The sequence below is a fragment of the Lygodium microphyllum genome, chromosome 3 (genome assembly GCF_053477565.2).
Source record: "Lygodium microphyllum isolate KBCC chromosome 3, Lygodium_microphyllum_v1.1.10, whole genome shotgun sequence".
In the NCBI taxonomy this organism is placed as follows: domain Eukaryota; kingdom Viridiplantae; phylum Streptophyta; class Polypodiopsida; order Schizaeales; family Lygodiaceae; genus Lygodium; species Lygodium microphyllum.
Window position 1 is genome coordinate 129,407,863 of NC_141137.1, and position 18,534 is coordinate 129,426,396.

An 18,534-nucleotide genomic window follows, 5' to 3' on the forward strand; every position below is an offset into this window, starting at 1 on the left:
TGCTGTAGCAACTGCTTCAGCCCAATAAAAATCTGGCAAGTCTTTTTCATTGAGCATGGCACGAGATACCTCTCCAATATGCCTGTTTTTCCTTTCTGCAATTCCATTTTGTTGTGGGGTATGACTGCATGAATATTGCTGCTTGATACCATGCTCCTGCAAGAACCTTACAAACTCATTTGAGAGGTACTCTCCCCCTCCATCTGACCTTTGGAATTTTATTTGCAGGCATGTTTCTTTTTCAACCATAGCTTTAAGAGTTTTGAAATGCCCAAAAACTTCACTTTTCTTTTTCATAAAATACACCCAAACTTTTCTGCTATAGTCATCAATAAAACTGACAAAATAATGACAGCCTCCAAGAGATGCAGCTTTAGTAGTCCACACATCAGAGTGGATTAATTCCAATGGCTTCTCACTCTCTTGAACATGTCTAGAAAATGGTTTCCTTGCCTGTTTTTCAAATTGACAGGCTTCACATACCTTATGCATTTCTGCAACCTTGAATTTAGGCAATCTTGCAACAATATTTTGGGCCTGCATTGATTTAAGTCGCTGTACATTAACATGACCAATGCGTTTATGCTAGATATCAATATCTGCAACTACACCGGTCCCATGTACAAACATTGCTGCACTCAATTCAGACATGTCTGCATCCAACGTAAACATTCTGTCCTTCTTCTTTCCTTTTGCTATCAAGCGACCTTTATTTTTCATATCCTCAACAAAGCATCCATAAGGATTAAATCTGAGCTGCAACCCCTGTTCAACCATTTGACCACCAGAAACCAGATTCTTGGTGATATTCGGAACATGAAATACATCGGACAGGTATTTCTTTTTCCCATCCTGCATAGACAAATGAATTTTTCCAATCTGTACAATCGGATGTGCAGTATCATCACCAGTCTCCACAAATCCTGGTTTTTTCATTTTCCTTGCATCCTCCATCCATTCTGCATGACCTGTCATGTGATTTGATGCACCTGAGTCAACATACCATACATCGTTGCTTTCTTCTGCATTTGTCACAGAATTGTTCATGTGCTGCACCATAAACAAATGCTCATTTCTGTCATCACCCTGTCTACTAGAAGCTGCATAATTCCCTTATTGCAGTTTTCCATTCATTATGTCATTCTGCTTTTTATAGCAGTCTTTAGCCATATGACCCATTTTACCACAGTAGTAGCATTCAACATTACTGTTTGCATTTTGGCCTCTTTGCCATCCACCACGACCTCTTTGGCTCCCCCTGCCTCTAGAGTTACCACGTCCTCCTCCATAGGACTGGTTTTCTTGAGTTTGCTGCATATTCTGATTTCTACCACGGCCTCCAAATCGGCCTTCTCTATCTCTGCCTCTACCTCTTCCAACATTTGAGTAGAAGACAGTTTCTTTTGAAGTTCCTCCTGAAGAAGATGCACCACAATTTCTCTGCTCCTCAGAAATTAGAAGAGCAATCAACTCCTCAAAATCACGAAATCTTTCACGAACTGAAATGGATGTCCGAAACTGTGCATAATCCTTTCCTAGACCATTCAAGGTCACAGAAACTAAATCATCATCTTCCACTGGCGACCCAATGGAAGCAAGTGCATCTGCAATCTTCTTCACCTTCATGTGGTAGTCATTGATACTCATATTTTCTCTTTGCACATTATGCAACTCTTGCTTGAGCTGTATTTTCCTGGCTTGCGTATTTGTGCTACACATTTTTGACAGAGTATCCCATGCCTCCTTTGGCGTACTTGCATCCTGAAAATGCACAATCATAGAGTCTGAAATGCTGATAGACAGCCAGTACATAACTTTCCTGGCTCTCTCATGCCATGCTTTAAATGCCTGCATTTGCTGTTGATTGGGAACATCTGGAAGAACTGGTTCTTCTTCATTTCCTGCAACAAATTCCAAATATCCTTTTCCCATAAGGAAATTCGTCATTCTAAACTTCCATGCTTGGAAGTTGTTCTTGTCAAGCTTTTCAGTGACAATCTGTGAGAGAGAATCAGGCACCATTACAGAATACTGCAAAAAATTCTGTCACTGCAAAGAACACAGCTTCAGCCTCACAAGGGCTAATCTGCAAAACTGACGAAAGTGGTATTTGACCACACAGTCACTTCCTAGTGACGATTTTGCTTCAACAGGCAACAAGGATGATTCTGTAACTCCCAATGTCTCTGCACACGAGCATACGATGCAATATCTGTGGTAACTTTTCACCGACCTGTAGAATAGTGGTCGCACAGCATAAAACAGGGCTTTTTCCTGAGTGCGTGCAGAAAACTTCCATCTCCAAAACAGGCCCCGAAATGGCCTCAAATAAAAAAAAACAGGGTCGCCAAGGGCTAAAGCCCTCTCCCGCAGCATATACTGCCCTCTTGCTTCACCGCAAAGGGCGTCTCAACCTGAGACAATGCACTCCTGCACTTTCCGGCTGTGCTACCTGCAGAGATCTGCTCCCAAAACAGAAAATGAAAGCAACACTGCTCCTCTTACCAGAACACCGCGAGCTTGGCTTGCTTTCTTGAGCTCCTTACCACAAACAAGGCTCTGATACCATGTCAAGATTGTGGGAGAGAAGAAAGGAGTCTCACTTGAAGCTTTCTTGCTTGCACAATGGGGAAATACACACAGAGGTGGAGGCTGAAAACAGTTTTCCTCTTCTTAGTTGTGTAAGCCAAAAAGAACTCAAGTACGAAGAAATAGAAGAACCCTATATATGGGTCTCAAACCAAACTCAACTAAATAAGGTGGCATACTAACTGAGCCACGAACTAGAGTAGATAAGGATAGCTATCATGTAGCTATTATTCATGGGCGGTGTACCAACCGCATCTGCAACTGACAAGTCGGTGACATAAATACACAACGGTCACCCTGGCGTATCACGAGTGGAGCTCGATATCTCAACAGCGCCACCCTAGACAAATAACACCCTTCCTCTAAGCGCCACCCTAGACAATCTCTCGCCTATATATAAGCTACCTCTATCAATCATTCAACACGGTTGATTCATTCAATCTGTCACCTCTTCTCTCCAACCTCTCCACTACCCTCACACCCCTTCAAGAGGACATTGTGGTTCGTGGTTCGTGGTTCGTGGTTCGTGGTTGTCTTCATCGTCAATCTATCCCAAAATTTAATTGGGATGGGATGAACTCTTGCAAAACGTTGAACAATTTCCATCGACTCTTCCAAGTGCTAAGTCTTCAATCTCTGAGCACAAGACCTGAGATGGTTGGTAAACCCTGATTCCTATTGTACATTAGGGTTTATTAGGGTTTACAACAGTAAATGCTCTTGCTGTCCACCATTAATGGCTGAATCCTACTGAAAACTACTGAGGAAAAGCTTGTTGAGGAGAGAGAAAGCTAATGAGAGAGAACTTCCTGATTTGTCACAAGAAAAGGGCTGTAGCTACTGCCAACAACCCCAGGACTGCTCCAAATGTGGTCGGCTGCAGCCATCAATGGCTGGAATGCTGTGGCCAACTATAGAAGGGGCCAAGGAAGAAATTGGCAGCAGCAAAAGGCCCTCTTCCTGCTGACACCTGGTCTTGGGCTCGTCCTTGATGGCTGAATATCAGACCAGCAGCATCTCCCCAGTCTCTTTCAGCTTCCTTTACTTCCAAAATGGCTGGAATGCTCCTCCAACAACCTCCCACAGCCATTTCCTCAATCCTTTGTCTCAGCCCAAAGACTAAAAAACACCCATCCACAATTTAATTGGTTAGACCATTTTGACTCCCAAGCTCTCTTGAGTATCAATTGACCCTTGAACTAGTATTAATTAGTTAATTGATGCCTAGTTCCTAATGCATTGTCATCACTGACACTTATTTGTTAAATAAATGCCCTAGGCCAAAACTAACACTATGCACTTCCTAGTACTTGTCTAATATAACTTATTACAACTTTTGCCTTTGACACCCACTAACATCTCAAGGTTGTTGGCTCATCATTGTGAATTGATCAACTTGCAAAACACGTGTACCTCACATTTGCACACTTGATTAACAACTAAATTGAATGCTAAGCAAAACATTAAAAATTTACGTCCCTATGACAATGATTGCAATACATAATGTTACACACATGTTCTAGTGTTGCACAAAGCCCCTTTTTATAGTAGAACCTAACCCTAAATGGCTTCACCATCATATGAAACCCTAACCCTAGTGTCACTTGGAGTCTAGGACATTGGGGCAACAACTATATTTAATGATGGTTTAAATGCCTAGGAAGCCCCAATCATGGATCAAAGTGTCAGAGTGCAGCGATGCGGAAGCGCGAGACCAAGACTGAGAGAGAGAGAACACAGAGAGAAGAGAGAGAGAAGAAGAGACAGTGGAAGATGAAGATATGCTGTATAAAGTGTGCTGTATACAAAGGTATGCAGATATGTACACGAGCACAATGCGCGGGACTGCATGTCTCCACCTCGACGATGCAACCTACTGTTCACCTCGAAGTCCGCTGCAGTCTGCACAATCTCCAGCCTGAAATCTGCAAACAGAGATGTAATCTGCACGAATCTCCAGCCTGAAACCTGCGATCAAAAGTGAGTGGAAGACTGCAGAAGATCGGCTATAGATAGCCAGAAAATATGCGCCAAAAAAGACAAGTCGGTTGCATTAAATACAGCCGACTGGTGCAATACAGTCGGACTGCCACGTGGCAGTCCGATTGGTCAGTCCGACCAGTCCAGACCAGACTCTGAATCGCTAACACCCCCTCTCAGAGCCTGGGCGGGGCAGAAGCCTGAGGGATCTGGCATGTCTCCGAAGTAGAGCCTGGGGAAGCGCCTTCGTAAACAAATCTGCAAGATTGTCCTCCGTCTTGCAATACTCCACAGCGATGGTCTCATCCAGAAGCTTCTCTCCGATGAAGTGGTACTGGATCTCTATGTGCTTCGTCCGGGCATGGAAGACAGGATTCCGTGCCAAGGCAATGCAACTCTCATTGTCGCATTGCAGCAAAGTAGGACGAGTCTGGGGGCAGCCTGTCAAGATTGTGGAAGAGAAGGAAGGAGTCTCACTTGTAGCTTTCTTGCTTGCACAATGGGGGAATACACACAAGGGTGGAGGCTGAAAACTGTTTTTCCTCTTCTTAGTTGTGGAAGCCAAAAGAACTCAAGTACAAAGAAATAGAAGAACCCTAGATATGGGTCTCAAACCAAACTCAACTAACTAAGGTGGCATACTAACTGAGCCACGAACTAAAGTAGATAAGGATAGCTATCATGTAGCTATTATTCAGGGGCGGTGTACCAACCGCATCTGCAAACAACTGACAAGTCGGTGACATAAATACACAACGGTCACCCTGGCATATCACGAGTGGAGCTCGATATCTCAACACTCCCCCTCGAGCTCAATCCCAATTCCTGCACACCAAGCAGGTCTCTAAACTTGCGCAGCTTCTCTGCGCCCAATGCCTTCGTGAATATGTCAGCTACCTGATCCTCTGTGCTGACATAAACTAGATCAATAAGACCTAGTAAAACCCTCTCTCGCACATAGTGATAATGCACCTCAATGTGCTTTGTTCTAGCATGATAGACTGGGTTATTTGCCAAGTGTATACTACTCATGTTGTCACAATAAATGACAACTGGCCCATCTGTAGACTGATGCATATCATAAAGTAGCTTATGCAACCAAGCTACCTCACATGCAGCCATTGCTGCACCCCTGTACTCAGCCTCTGTGCTCGACAAGGCAACTGTAGGTTGTTTCTTGCTGCTCCAAGTGACTGCAGCACTCCCAAAAGAGAACACATATCCACTGGTAGATCGTCTATCAGAAATACTACCAGCCCAATCAGCATCAGTGTATCCATGCAACTGTATCTGAACCCCAGTCTCATAAAATAGTCCATACTGCAATGTGGACTTCACATACCTGAGCATGCGTCTAGCCGCATCCAAATGTGGTTTCCTTGAAGCCTGCATAAACTGACTTACCAATCCAACAACATAGCTCAAATCTGGCCTGGTAATAGTCATATAAATCAAACTTCCTACTATGCGTCTGTACATAGTAGGGTCTTCTAGAAGCTCACCTGCATCTGTGCTCAGCTTCACATTCTGCTCCAAAGGAATTGAAATAGGCTTACAGCCTGTCATCCCATATTTGGACAGCATGTCCAATCCATACTGCCTCTACAAGAGCTGTATCCCACTTGGTGATCTAATCACCTCAATGCCCAAGAAATAACGCAGCTCTCCCAAATCCTTCATCTCAAACTTCTGCTTCAATAGCATTTTCACATGAAGGATATCTTCATCACTGTCACCTGTCATAATCAAATCATCCACATAAATGACAAGTAGCATAATACCTTTCTCTGTTTTCCTCACATAAAGTGAGAAATCTGCCTTGGAAATCTGAAAGCCAATAGTGACAAGATACTGTCCTATCTTGTCAGACCATGCTCTAGGTGCTTGCTTCAAGCCATACAAGGCTTTCTTCAACCTGCAAACAAACTCAGGATGAACAGCATGCACATAACCTGGTGGCTGCTCCATATATACCTCTTCTTGCAAATCACCATGCAAGAAGGCATTCTTTACATCCATCTGATGTAAAGACCATCCCTTTGATGCAGCCATAGCAATGACTGCTCTCACAGTTGCCATCCTTGCAACCGGACTGAATGTTTCTTCATAGTCAATGCCATATGTTTGTGCATACCCCTTGACTACTAATCTTGCCTTGTATCTGTTCACAGAACCATCTGCATTGTGCTTCACCTTATAAACCCACTTACAGCCAATTGCATTTTTACCTTTAGACAAAGGTACTAACTCCCATGTAGCATTTGCTTCCAAGGCATCCATTTCTTCATCCATGGCTTTCTCCCATTTTTCTTTTTCCATGGCTTGCTCAAAAGAAGTGGGTTCTGGTTCCTGTATCACTTTAACCATATATGCATAATGAATGGCTGTAAATCCATCATATTTCAGCCTATCCACAGGATACCTAGCTCTGGTAGACCTGCGCAAAGTAGGTTCACTCCCAGGTGCTCTCAAAACATCCCTGGTTTTCCTTACTCCAGGTGTAACAATAGAAAGAATGCCCAACTCATCATCAATGCTCTGTTCTGAGCCACTGGATTCACCATCCACATAAGAGTGACCTGCATTCACATCAAACATGGGCTGATCAACCTTCTCTTTTCCTTTTCGTGATACCTGCATACCACTATCTGCATTGCTTTGAGAAGATTCCCCTGATCTCAATCTACCTGTCCATGGTGAAGAATGTGAACCACTGCTAGAGGGTGCTCCAGGTCCACTAATATTTTGTGACTGCTGCTGTGAATTCTGTGTAGCATTACCATTTTGTGCATCTACATCATCAATCACATTTACTGGTTTATACCAGCTACTCATCTCATCAAAAACATCTCTGCTCACTGTAAACTTACGAGTAGAAGGGTTATAGCATCTATACCCTTTTTTCTGCAGAGAGTAACCAATAAAGATGCACTTCTCAGCTTTTGGATCCAACTTGGATCTCAGCTCATCTGGCACATGTACATAGGCAATGCAACCAAAAATTTTCAAGTGAGAAATATCTGGTTTCCTACCAGTATACCTCTCCTCTGGAGTCATTCCATGTATTGCTGCAGTGGGAGTCCTGTTCATTATGTAGACTGCTGTAGCAACTGCTTCAGCCCAATAAAAATCTGGCAAGTCTTTTTCATTGAGCATGGCACGAGATACCTCTCCAATATGCCTGTTTTTCCTTTCTGCAATTCAATTTTGTTGTGGGGTATAACTGCATGAATATTGCTGCTTTATGCCATGCTCCTGCAAGAACTTTGCAAACTCATTTGAGAGGTACTCTCCCCCTCCATCTGACCTTAGGCATTTTATTTGCAGGCCTGTTTCTTTTTCAACCATAGCTTTAAGAGTTTTGAAATGCCCAAAAACTTCACTTTTCTTTTTCATAAAATACACCCAAACTTTTCTGCTATAGTCATCAATAAAACTGACAAAATAATGACAGCCTCCAAGAGATGCAGCTTTAGTAGTCCACACATCAGAGTGGATTAATTCCAATGGCTTCTTACTCTCTTGAACATGTCTAGGAAATGGTTTCCTTGCCTGTTTTCCAAACTGACAGGCTTCACATACCTTATGCATTTCTGCAACCTTGAATTTAGGCAACCCTGCAACAATGTTTTGGGCCTGCATTGATTTAAGTCGCTGTACATTAACATGACCAATGCGTTTATGCCAGATATCAATATCTGCAACTACACCGGTCCCATGTGCAAACATTGCTGCACTCAATTCAGGCATGTTTGCATCCAATGTAAACATTCTGCCCTTCTTCTTTCCTTTTGCTATCAAGCGATCTTTATTTTTCATATCCTCAACAAAGCATCCATGAGGATTAAATCTGACCTGCAAGCCCTGCTCAACCATTTGACCGACAGAAACCAGATTCTTGGTGATATTCGGGACATGAAATACATCGGACAGGTATTTCTTTTTCCCATCCTGCATAGACAAGGGAATTTTTCCAATCTGCACAATAGGATGTGCAGTATCATCACCAGTCTCCACAAATCCTGGTTTTTCCATTTTCCTTGCATCCTCCATCCATTCTGCATGACCTGTCATGTGGTTTGATGCACCTGAGTCAACATACCATACATCATAGCTTTCTTCTGCACTTATCACAGAATTGTTCATGTGCTGCACCATGAACAAATGCTCATTTCTGCCATCACCCTGTCTGCTAGAAGATGCATAATTCCCTTGTTGCAGTTTTCCATTCATTATGTCATTCTGCTTTTTATAGCAGTCTTTAGCCATATGACCCATTTTACCACAGTAGTAGCATTCAACATTACTGTTTGCATTTTGACCTCTTTGCCATCCACCACGACCTCTTTGGCTCCCCCTGCCTCTAGAGTTACCACGTCCTCCTCCATAGGACTGGTTTTCTTGAGTTTGCTGCATATTCTGATTTCTACCACGGCCTCCAAATCGGCCTCCTCTACCTCTGCCTCTACCTCTTCCAGCATTTGAGTAGAAGACAGTTTCTTTTGAAGTTCCTCCTGAAGAAGATGCACCACAATTTCTCTGCTCCTCAGAAATTAGAAAAGCAATCAACTCCTCAAAATCACGAAATCTTTCACGAACTGAAATGGATGTCCGAAACTGTGCATAATCCTTTCCTAGACCATTTAAGGTCACAGAAACTAAATCATCATCTTCCACTGGCGACCCAATGAAAGCAAGTGCATCTGCAATCTTCTTCACCTTCATGTGGTAGTCATTGATACTCATATTTTCTCTTTGCACATTATGCAACTCTTGCTTGAGCTGTATTTTCCTGGCTTGCGTATTTGTGCTATACATTTTTGACAGAGTATCCCATGCCTCCTTTGGCGTACTTGCATCCTGAATATGCACAATCATAGAGTCTGAAATGCTGATAGACAGCCAGTACATAACTTTCCTGGCTCTCTCATGCCATGCTTTAAATGCCTGCATTTGCTGTTGATTGGGAACATCTGGAAGAACTGGTTCTTCTTCATTTCCTGCAACAAATTCCCAATATCATTTTCCCATAAGGAAATTCGTCATTCTAAACTTCCATGCTTGGAAGTTGTTCTTGTCAAGCTTTTCAGTGACAATCTGTGAGAGAGAATCAGACGCCATTACAGAATCCTGCAAAAAATTCTGTCACTGCAGAGAACACAGCTTCAGCCTCACAAGGGCAAATCTGCAAAACTGACGAAAGTGGTATTTAACCACACAGTCACTTCCTAGTGACGATTTTGCATATACAGGAACCAAGGATGATTCTGTAACTCCCAATGTCTCTGCACACGAGCATACGATGCAATATCTGTGGTAACTTTTCACCGACCTGTAGAATAGTGGTCGCACAGCATAAAACAGGGCTTTTTCCTGAGTGCGTACAGAAAACTTCCGCCTCCAAAACAGGCCCCGAAATGGCCTCAAATCAAAAAAACAGGGTCGCCAAGAGCTAAAGCTCATTCCCGCAGCATATACTGCCCTCTTGCTTCACCGCGAAGGGCGTCTCAACCTGAGACAATGCACTTTTGCAATTTCCGGCTGTGCTACCTGCAGAGATCTGCTCCCAAAACAGAAAATGAAAGCAACATTGCTCCTCTTACCAGAATACCGCGAGCTTGGCTTGCTTTCTTGAGCTCCTTACCACGAACAAGGCTCTGATACCATGTTAAGATTGTGGGAGAGAAGGAAGGAGTCTCACTTGTAGCTTTCTTGCTTGCACAATGGGGGAATACACACAAGGGTGGAGGCTGAAAACTCTTTTTCCTCTTCTTAGTTGTGGAAGCCAAAAGAACTCAAGTACAAAGAAATAGAAGAACCCTAGATATGGGTCTCAAAGCAAACTCAACTAACTAAGGTGGCATACTAATTGAGCCACGAACTAGAGTAGATAAGGATAGCTATCATGTAGCTATTATTCAGGGGCGGTGTACCAACCACATCTGCAAACAACTGACAAGTCGGTGACATAAATACACAACGGTCACCCTGGCATATTACGAGTGGAGCTCGATATCTCAACACAGCCAAGCTCCGCCAACAATCTCGGAAGCCACACAGCCTCACATGTGGTGGAAGACGCGGCCCGATACTCTGCCTCAGTAGACGAAAGGGCTACCGTGGGCTGCTTCTTGCTACTCCATGAGATAACACCTGCACCCAAGGTAAAACAGTAACCTGTAGTAGACCGCCTGTGGTCCACATCACCGGCCCCAATCCAAGTCGCTCCAACCTGCAAGTACAAGATCTGAACCACCTGTGCCTGCTGGATAATGAATCCCTAAGTCAGATGTCCCCCGCAAATACCGAAGTATCCTCTGGGCAGCCTGCCAATGCACCATCTGAGGTTCACTCATGAACCCCGCCAAGAGACCAACAACAAAACAAAGATCAACACGAGTGTTGAGAAGCCAAATCAATGATCCAATCAACTGACGATAGCGGGAAGCATCCGCCAAGGGAGAAGCTGAATGTGAAGTGGCCTTCTAATTCGGATCCATAGAAGTAGAAATGGTCCGACAATCCTCCATCGCAAAAGAAACCAAGAGCTCCTGTACATCTCTCTACTGAGAGATGAAAATCCCCCTCTGAGACTGATAAATCTCATGGCCCAAGAAGAAATAGAGGAGACCCAAATCCGTCATCTCGAACGTCTGATGTAAAGCTGCCTTCATCTCTTTGACCTTCTGTGCATGATCACCTGTGACAATCAAATCGTCAACATACAACACAAAAAGCACACAACCAGCCTCGGAAGTGTGTACATAAAGCTGCGGATCGGCCTTGGAGCGCCGATATCCCAACTGTGACTGAAGGAACGAATCAATCTTCTCGTTCCATGCACGTGGAGCCTGCTTGAGGCCATACAAAGCCTTCTTTAACCGGTAGACTTGCCCATCTGAAGATCCAAAGCCAGGAGACTGCTCTACATAGATCTCCTCCTTCAAATCACCATTAAGGAAGGCCGACTTCACATCCAACTGGTAGACAGGCCATCTCCTATGGCCAACCAAGGCAAGAACAGCTCGAATAGTCGCCATACGAGCAGTGGGGGCAAAACTGTCATGACAATCAATCCTCGGGCGCTGTGCAAAACCTTTAGCAACAAAGCGAGCCTTGTGCTTGTCCAAAGAACCATCGCTAAGGTACTTGGTCTTGAAGACCCATTTGACGCCAATCACCTTCTTATTCGAGGGGCGAGCCACGAGATACCAAGTGCCATTCCTCTCAATAGCCTCCAACTCGGCTTCCATAGCTTTCTTCCATGGTGCGGACTCTAAAGCCTCCTGCACGGAGGTGGGCTCTCAATCCTGCATAACACGGGCCATCAAACAATAGTTAGAGCAAACAAGCTCCGTAGAATGTGACTGGTGCCTCCATGACCGCCGCGGACCATCCTGCGATCCCCACTCCTCAGGGACCCCCTCGATCCCTGAATCACGGAGAGTGTCACGGGCCCAACGAGAAGGAGGCCGAACCTCTCCTCGTCGCTCTCCATCAACTGAAGACTCTGGGATATCCACCAGTGGTAACTCCTCGGGGGTGACCGGTGGAACAGTAGACTCTGTATCGGAAACAGAATCAGAATCAAAAGGCGCTGGCTCCAAAGGAACTGTCTCGGGAGCCCAACATTCCCCTGGATCTCCAAGAACGGGATGCTCCTCACCCGCTGCTATGGCCAGAACCTCCATGAACCGCACGTCTCGACTGGTGTACACATCCCGCTTAACGGGATCATACAAACGATAGCCTTGGGTCTGAGAGCTGTAGCCAACAAACACCTGTCGTCAGGAAGCTGCTTCAAATTTATCACGATGAGCCTTGGGAATGTGATCATAGGCATCACACCCAAAAACCCTAAAATAAGAAACATCGAGCTTAGTCCCAAAGTAAGCCTCAAAAGGTGTCATCCCATCAACGGCCGAAGTGGGGGATCAGTTAAGGATGTGGACTGCAGTAGCCACAACCTCGGCCCACAGAAACTAAGGTGTCTGTCAGTGCTCCATCATGGTGTGCGCCATCTCGATCACACTTCGGTTCTTCCGTTCAAGAATGTCATTTTCTTGAGGAGTGTTGGTGTTAGCAAACTCCTGGTGAATGCCTTTATCTGCACAAAAACAAGCAAACTCATTAGAAACAAATTCACCACCCTTGTCGGATCGCAAGGTCTTCAATCACTGGCCTGATCGGTTCTCCTCAAAGAGAAGCCAATCCTTGAAGTCGGAGAAAGCCTTCGACTTCAACGCCAAGAAATAGGCCAAAGTCATCCTGTTGTAGTCATCTACCATCAACATGAAGTATGAGCTTCCTCTCAAGGACTCGTTTCTCATAGGGCCACAAAGATCCGTAGATACAAGCTCCATTAGGGAAGTAGACTGCCGCGAAGCTTTGTTGGGAATCGCATCCCTATGCTGTTTCCCACGAATACAGGAGACGCATGGCTGCTAGCTCACCACTATGTCCGGCAACCCTCAAACAAGCTGTCCACATGACGCCCTCCGAAGATAATCATAGCTGAGGTGACCAAACCGAGCATGCCATAGCTCTGACTGTGTCTGAGAGGGAAGAAGAAGAGTAGGGAGGGCGGTACAAGACGTCAATTTGTAGATGTCTTCTCCTCATATCCTGATGAGAGAACCTTCCTTGACCCACGATCAAGGACTCGCACCGAATCACTGTCAAACTCCACCAAAAGTCCAAGTGAACAAATCTTATGAACCGAAAGTAGATGATACCCTAAACCTAGCACATGCAAGACCTCTGAGGTATGGGTATCACCACGTCCATCAGGAATAAGTTGCATCTCACCCCGGCCTGCAATAGACACCGAAGAGCTATCTCCAATGAAAATCTGCCCACACGAAGGTCGCAATTGGGCAGTACCAACTGATGAAGGAGTCATGTGCCGGGAGGCACCACTGTCAACGATCCACTCTCGAGCCTGGGGAGCTGTCATCGCAACATCAAAAGCATTCGGTGTAGTGTCCTTAATGACAGCTAGATGAAGAAACGCAGCTGATGAGGGTACAGCCACCGCTCCAGAATCCTTTGTGTCCTTGTTGGTGTCCTTGTCTTTGTCAGAGCAATCCTTCTTCCAATGGCCAGTCTTACCACAAATATGGCATGTGGATTCTTTTTCCTTGTCCTTCTTGGACTTGTTGTCCTCCTTCTTCTTCTTTTGGTCCTTCCCCTTCTTCTGAGAGGCTTGACCTGTCAAGGCTTCCGACTTGGAAGCATGCTGTCCCTTCAGTTGTTCCTCCAGCTCTTCCCACCAAAGAGTATACTCACGCCCCGAGGCAATAAGGGCAGAGTAAAAAGCACCGAATCGTGGCAGCAACTGAGACAAGAGTGTGATCGCCATGTCTTTGGAGGAAATCAGCTTCCCTGCATTCTGAACCTGCATCTGAAGCTATCTAAGCTTGTTGATGTGCTCCCGCAACGAAGAAGACTTGTTCACACACAAGGTCCGCATCTGCACCTCCAAAGAAACCCGCTTCATAAGGGTCATCCGGTTATACATCTAATCAAGCTCCAACCATATCTCCCGAGCCACCGTCAAGTGCTCGATGTGGGCTATCACGGCTGTAGTACAAGACAGAAAAAGAAAAGAGCAAATCCGAGCATTCAGCTTGTCCCAGTGAAACTGTGCCTTGGCCAACCCCGCACAAGCATCGGAAGAGAGTTTGGACTCGTCTCTCACCGAGGGCCGGTCGATCTCCTCCTGTACAAGCTCCGCCAAATCGTAGGACTCAAGGATGGCCAACATCATCACGCGCCAGATGCGGTAATTGTCGCCATCGAGCTTTTGATCTGCGGGAAGAGCCAATAAGACAGGTCCATGATCGTCTGGAACTCCAAGTCAAGCTCTGTAGACATCTTCACCTGTAATGCCTTTACAAACGCAAAAGCAGCCCCCTCTGACTGTGAAAACGCAAAAGCAAAACCTGCACTTGAAAGCTGAAAACTCAGACTTCCTCCTCTTCAAACAGCAATAAACAGCAGCAAATCCACCAACTGGACTCCTTTCCCGCGTGCCCACGCTCGCTTCAGCCTTGTTCCGATGCGCAGCCCTCCCGCTCACCCTCCAACGCTGGAAACACAGCCTTGTGTCGCGATGGAATCTCCTCTTCAGGTTGGTTCTTCACTCAGTCAGCCCTTCTACACTGCTCTGATACCATGTTAGAGTACAGCAATGTGGAAGCACGAGACCAAGACTGAGAGAGAGAGAACACAGAGAGGAGAGAAAAAGAGAGTGGAAGATGAAGATCTACTGTATAAAGTGTGCTGTATACAAAGATATCCAGATATGTACACGGGCGCAGTGCGCGGGACTGCGTGTCTCCACCTCGACGAAGCAACCTGCTGTTCACCTCGAAGTCCTCTGCAGTCTGCATGATCTCCAGCCTGAAATCTGCAAACAGAGATGTAATCTGCACGAATCTCCAGCCTGAAACCTGTGATCAGAAGTGAGTGGAAGACTGCAGAAGATCAGCTATAAATAGCCAAGAAATATGCGCCAGAAAAGACAGGTCGGCTGCATTAAATGCAGCCAATTGGTGCAATACAATCGGACTGCCACGTGGCAGTCCGACTGGTCAGTGCGACCAGTCCAAACCAGACTCTAAATCGCTAACACAAAGAGCATCAACACGTAGCCAATGAGATGGCCTACGAAGTCTCCTCCATGGAATGGGTGAAGTAATCTAGGAACAATAAGAAAATACTAGAAAATAAAGATGAGATATAAGGTCATGGTTGCACAAATTCATCCAAGTGGATACAGCAACCTATGATAGTACAAAGTATGGCAGATCATGGAACAAATGGAATCAAGTCCAAGGCTTGTCAAAAAGCATGGAGCTTTGGTCCAAAAAGAACCTTCATGTACAAGGTCATCATCATCTTTGTAAAAGAGCACTTGGGCAAGTGAACAACATCCCCACGAGGGACATTGTCCAAGTGGCACCTTGCTATATACACATTCTCATCATGTAGTATTCATCTATGCATCTCATTGTTTAGAGCACCCCTAAGTGAATCCTGAGTTGTTTCCAACAACATCTCTCTTACCACCATGGCTCCATACCTCTACCATTTTCTTCATCACCGATACCCTAGATGAGTAGTTGGGATAGTCCTATATTTTTGTGATGCAAGATCTAGCCATTCTTTTATTTTAACCCATACACGCAATTACTCTTTTTTATTTCTTTAAGTCTAACACCTTTGCAAGTCCTGCTAGGCCATTGCGTAGTTGAGAAGTACTCTTTGTCCACTACATTGGCCTCTTTGAGGTGACCCTTCAAGCTCTCGAGGTAAGATAACTCTCGCCTCTATAGTCTTGGTAGGTCCTTGGGCAGCCAGCATGCACCCTTGGCCATGAAGCAGTAGGGTTTCCAATGTCGACAATAGAATCTACAACAAACAAGACTAGTGAATGAACTAAGGAATCAAAGAATGAAGGAAATGATTAACAATGTAGATGATGATATGATGGAAGCCTCAAGTCTCCATGTCTCTGGGATCAGGGTTGAGGCCTAGGGCATGAAGTTTGGAGTTGATAAGAGTAGCTCAAGATGACTACACTATTTCAGTTGATCAAGCAATATCAACTCTAGAAGGAGAATGCTTTGTGGAGGAATTCAAACAAGGTCCTCCAAATAGAGGGATGTTGAAGAAGACACAATGAAGTTGGACAACAATAAAGGGCGTGAAACACAATCCTCCGAAGCTTTAAGTAGTGATAAAGATGAAGAAGAATGATCTCCAAGGGCTCTAGTAGGAGAAATGTAAGTTTATGCGAAGTGAACCTATAGCAACAAAACACAATTTTCTACTGACAAATGGGCCTCTAGGAAGTAGAGAGATTTTTGTAGCAAATGTGCCGCTAAGTGAAGCAGCAAAAAAAAAACAAGCAAACAAATCCAACCTTGTGAAGATGATGGTGATTGCCTAAAAGAGTTTTAAAAACTCCTATTGGTGCTAGGCAACAATTGTAGCACTATGCAAATATAGTCGCCAACTTGATAGAGTGAGGCATCAACAAAATGTAGAAGCCAAACTTTTGTAATGAGATTAGATCATGGAAGGCTATTGAGAGCAAGTGATAGCCTATGGAAGAACCAACAAATGTAAATGCAGCTATGGGAGAAGATATAGGCCTCCAAATGCAGAATGCAAGTGGGTAGCAAGGCACCAAAGACAGCTTTCTGCTAGGCGGCAACCAATCTGAGATGAAAACAGCTCCAAGAAGATGTGAAGGAGCAGTAACAACTATGTTGTGATAGCATCCACCAAGCACTTGCAAGAGAAAGGGGGCACTACTCAAAGAAGAGGGAGAGTGGCTAGGAGAATGGAAAATAAGGGTGGTGGAAGTGTGACAATGGGATGCCCACAGCATGCCCTTTTATAGGGGATTTTGGGGCATTTGGATTATTATGCAAATAAAAGCCATTTTAACTTAAGTAAAGATTTTTGGGGCCAACTTAAAGAGCAAAAAGTAGGTGTAAATGCATGAGCATTAATTGCTAATGCTAGTCTTGATTTTGGTTGCTCAGCAGTATGATCGTGCTTTTTCCAGCCCAACATGATCATTTTTATGCAATCAGCCAGTTTCAATGCATGGTTTTGACCTCCAGTTTTAGGTTGGCCAATTTTGATGATCGTTGCCTATTTAGGCAGCTGGGATTTCATTCTCTCATTCACTCTCTTCCTCGTCAACTTTCCTCATCTTCTTTCATCAACAATTCCCTCCACTCCACCGCCATATCCTGCAAGGCTGCACCCTCATTGCATGTCCTTCCGATGCTTTGTATGCAACCATTGTTTTCAGCATCGTTTTCAGGTTGTATTCTTTCTTTTTGCTGTCTCTCTTTCTCTCATTGTGTTCAGTTTTCGCAGGAACACTGATAGCCTTAACGATAGTTTGATGGAATGTATTGGATGGAGCTCTCATAGAAGAGCATTAAGAAGCCCTTCTTGTGGGCATTGACTTCCTTCTCCTTTTCCAAGTGCGTCATCTTCCCTATGCCTAAATCTTTAGCAAAGCAATGCTGTGATTTCATGCAGCTTGCCCCATGCACTACCGGTAAGTATCAAATTTTGAATGCTCGATACAAATTAGATGTATGCAAAGAACAGTTAGGGGAGATGCCAAGAAGACCAACCTGGCATTGTTGAGATATTTATTGAGTGGTTGCAGCAGTAGCAGTGGCAGCAGAAGCCGCAGTCGATTTGGAAGCCTCTTGCTTTCTCTTCTCTGCTTCACGAATAGCTTCCATTTTCTTCATGCGCTCGAGGACGAGGTAGTATTCGCAGCGCTCGTAAGCGTGGCGCTCGTCGACGCACTTCCAAGGCAGGTAGAACTCCATACGCCGGCACTTGTTGAGCGGGATGAGAAGGTGAGCGCACTGATCGCGGGCTCCCAAGGGGAGCTTCGCTTCCATCATCTCCTCCTGCGTGGCTATCTGCTTCATCTTTGCCCGCTCCCTCGCCCTTTCTCCTGTTTGTCTTCTTTTGTTTCCTTCTTGTTCCTCTTCTTTCTGCTTCTTCTTTTATGTTTCCTCTCTCTCTCTCTCTCTCTCTCTCTCTCTCGTAAACAAACAATTAAACGATCGAATTATTGACAAAGGGGTGTCGAAGACACACATGGACAAAAGGCCTTCTCGCCAACCGGGTAGTGTTAAGGTAAAGGGGCCAATATATTGTCATCTAGCAATCTTCCATTATTAAAAAAATTTCCAGGTGAGTTGCATAATTGTTTTTATTAAGTAGCCTTAGTTACAAATGAAAGGTCTATAAAAGATGGACGGTGAGGGGCCAATAGAGTGACACTCGAGGATGCATCACTTTAGGGTTTTACAAAATCTAAAATATAAAAAATTTTACATGCCTCAATTGTTTGGCTTAAGTTAAGCTCATTTGTAATTTTTTTAAAATCACATTATATTGTTAAGTGGCCCCAAA

At 44.7% G+C, this 18,534-nt stretch overlaps 1 protein-coding gene across 2 annotated transcripts in view; it reads right to left on the minus strand.

The window, feature by feature from the left end:
* Positions 1-18,165, minus strand: part of LOC148038892 (NADH-ubiquinone oxidoreductase B18 subunit) — a 60,472-nt gene extending 42,307 nt beyond the window's left edge. For both annotated transcript variants that reach the window (XM_087674778.1, XM_087674779.1), the window contains exon 1: positions 17,736-18,165. In XM_087674778.1, coding sequence (XP_087530904.1) covers positions 17,754-18,044 — 291 coding nt within the window. In that variant the 5' untranslated portion in view covers positions 18,045-18,165 and the 3' untranslated portion in view covers positions 17,736-17,753. The remainder of the gene's footprint in view (positions 1-17,735) is intronic.
* Between the last annotated feature and the right edge of the window lie 369 nt (positions 18,166-18,534).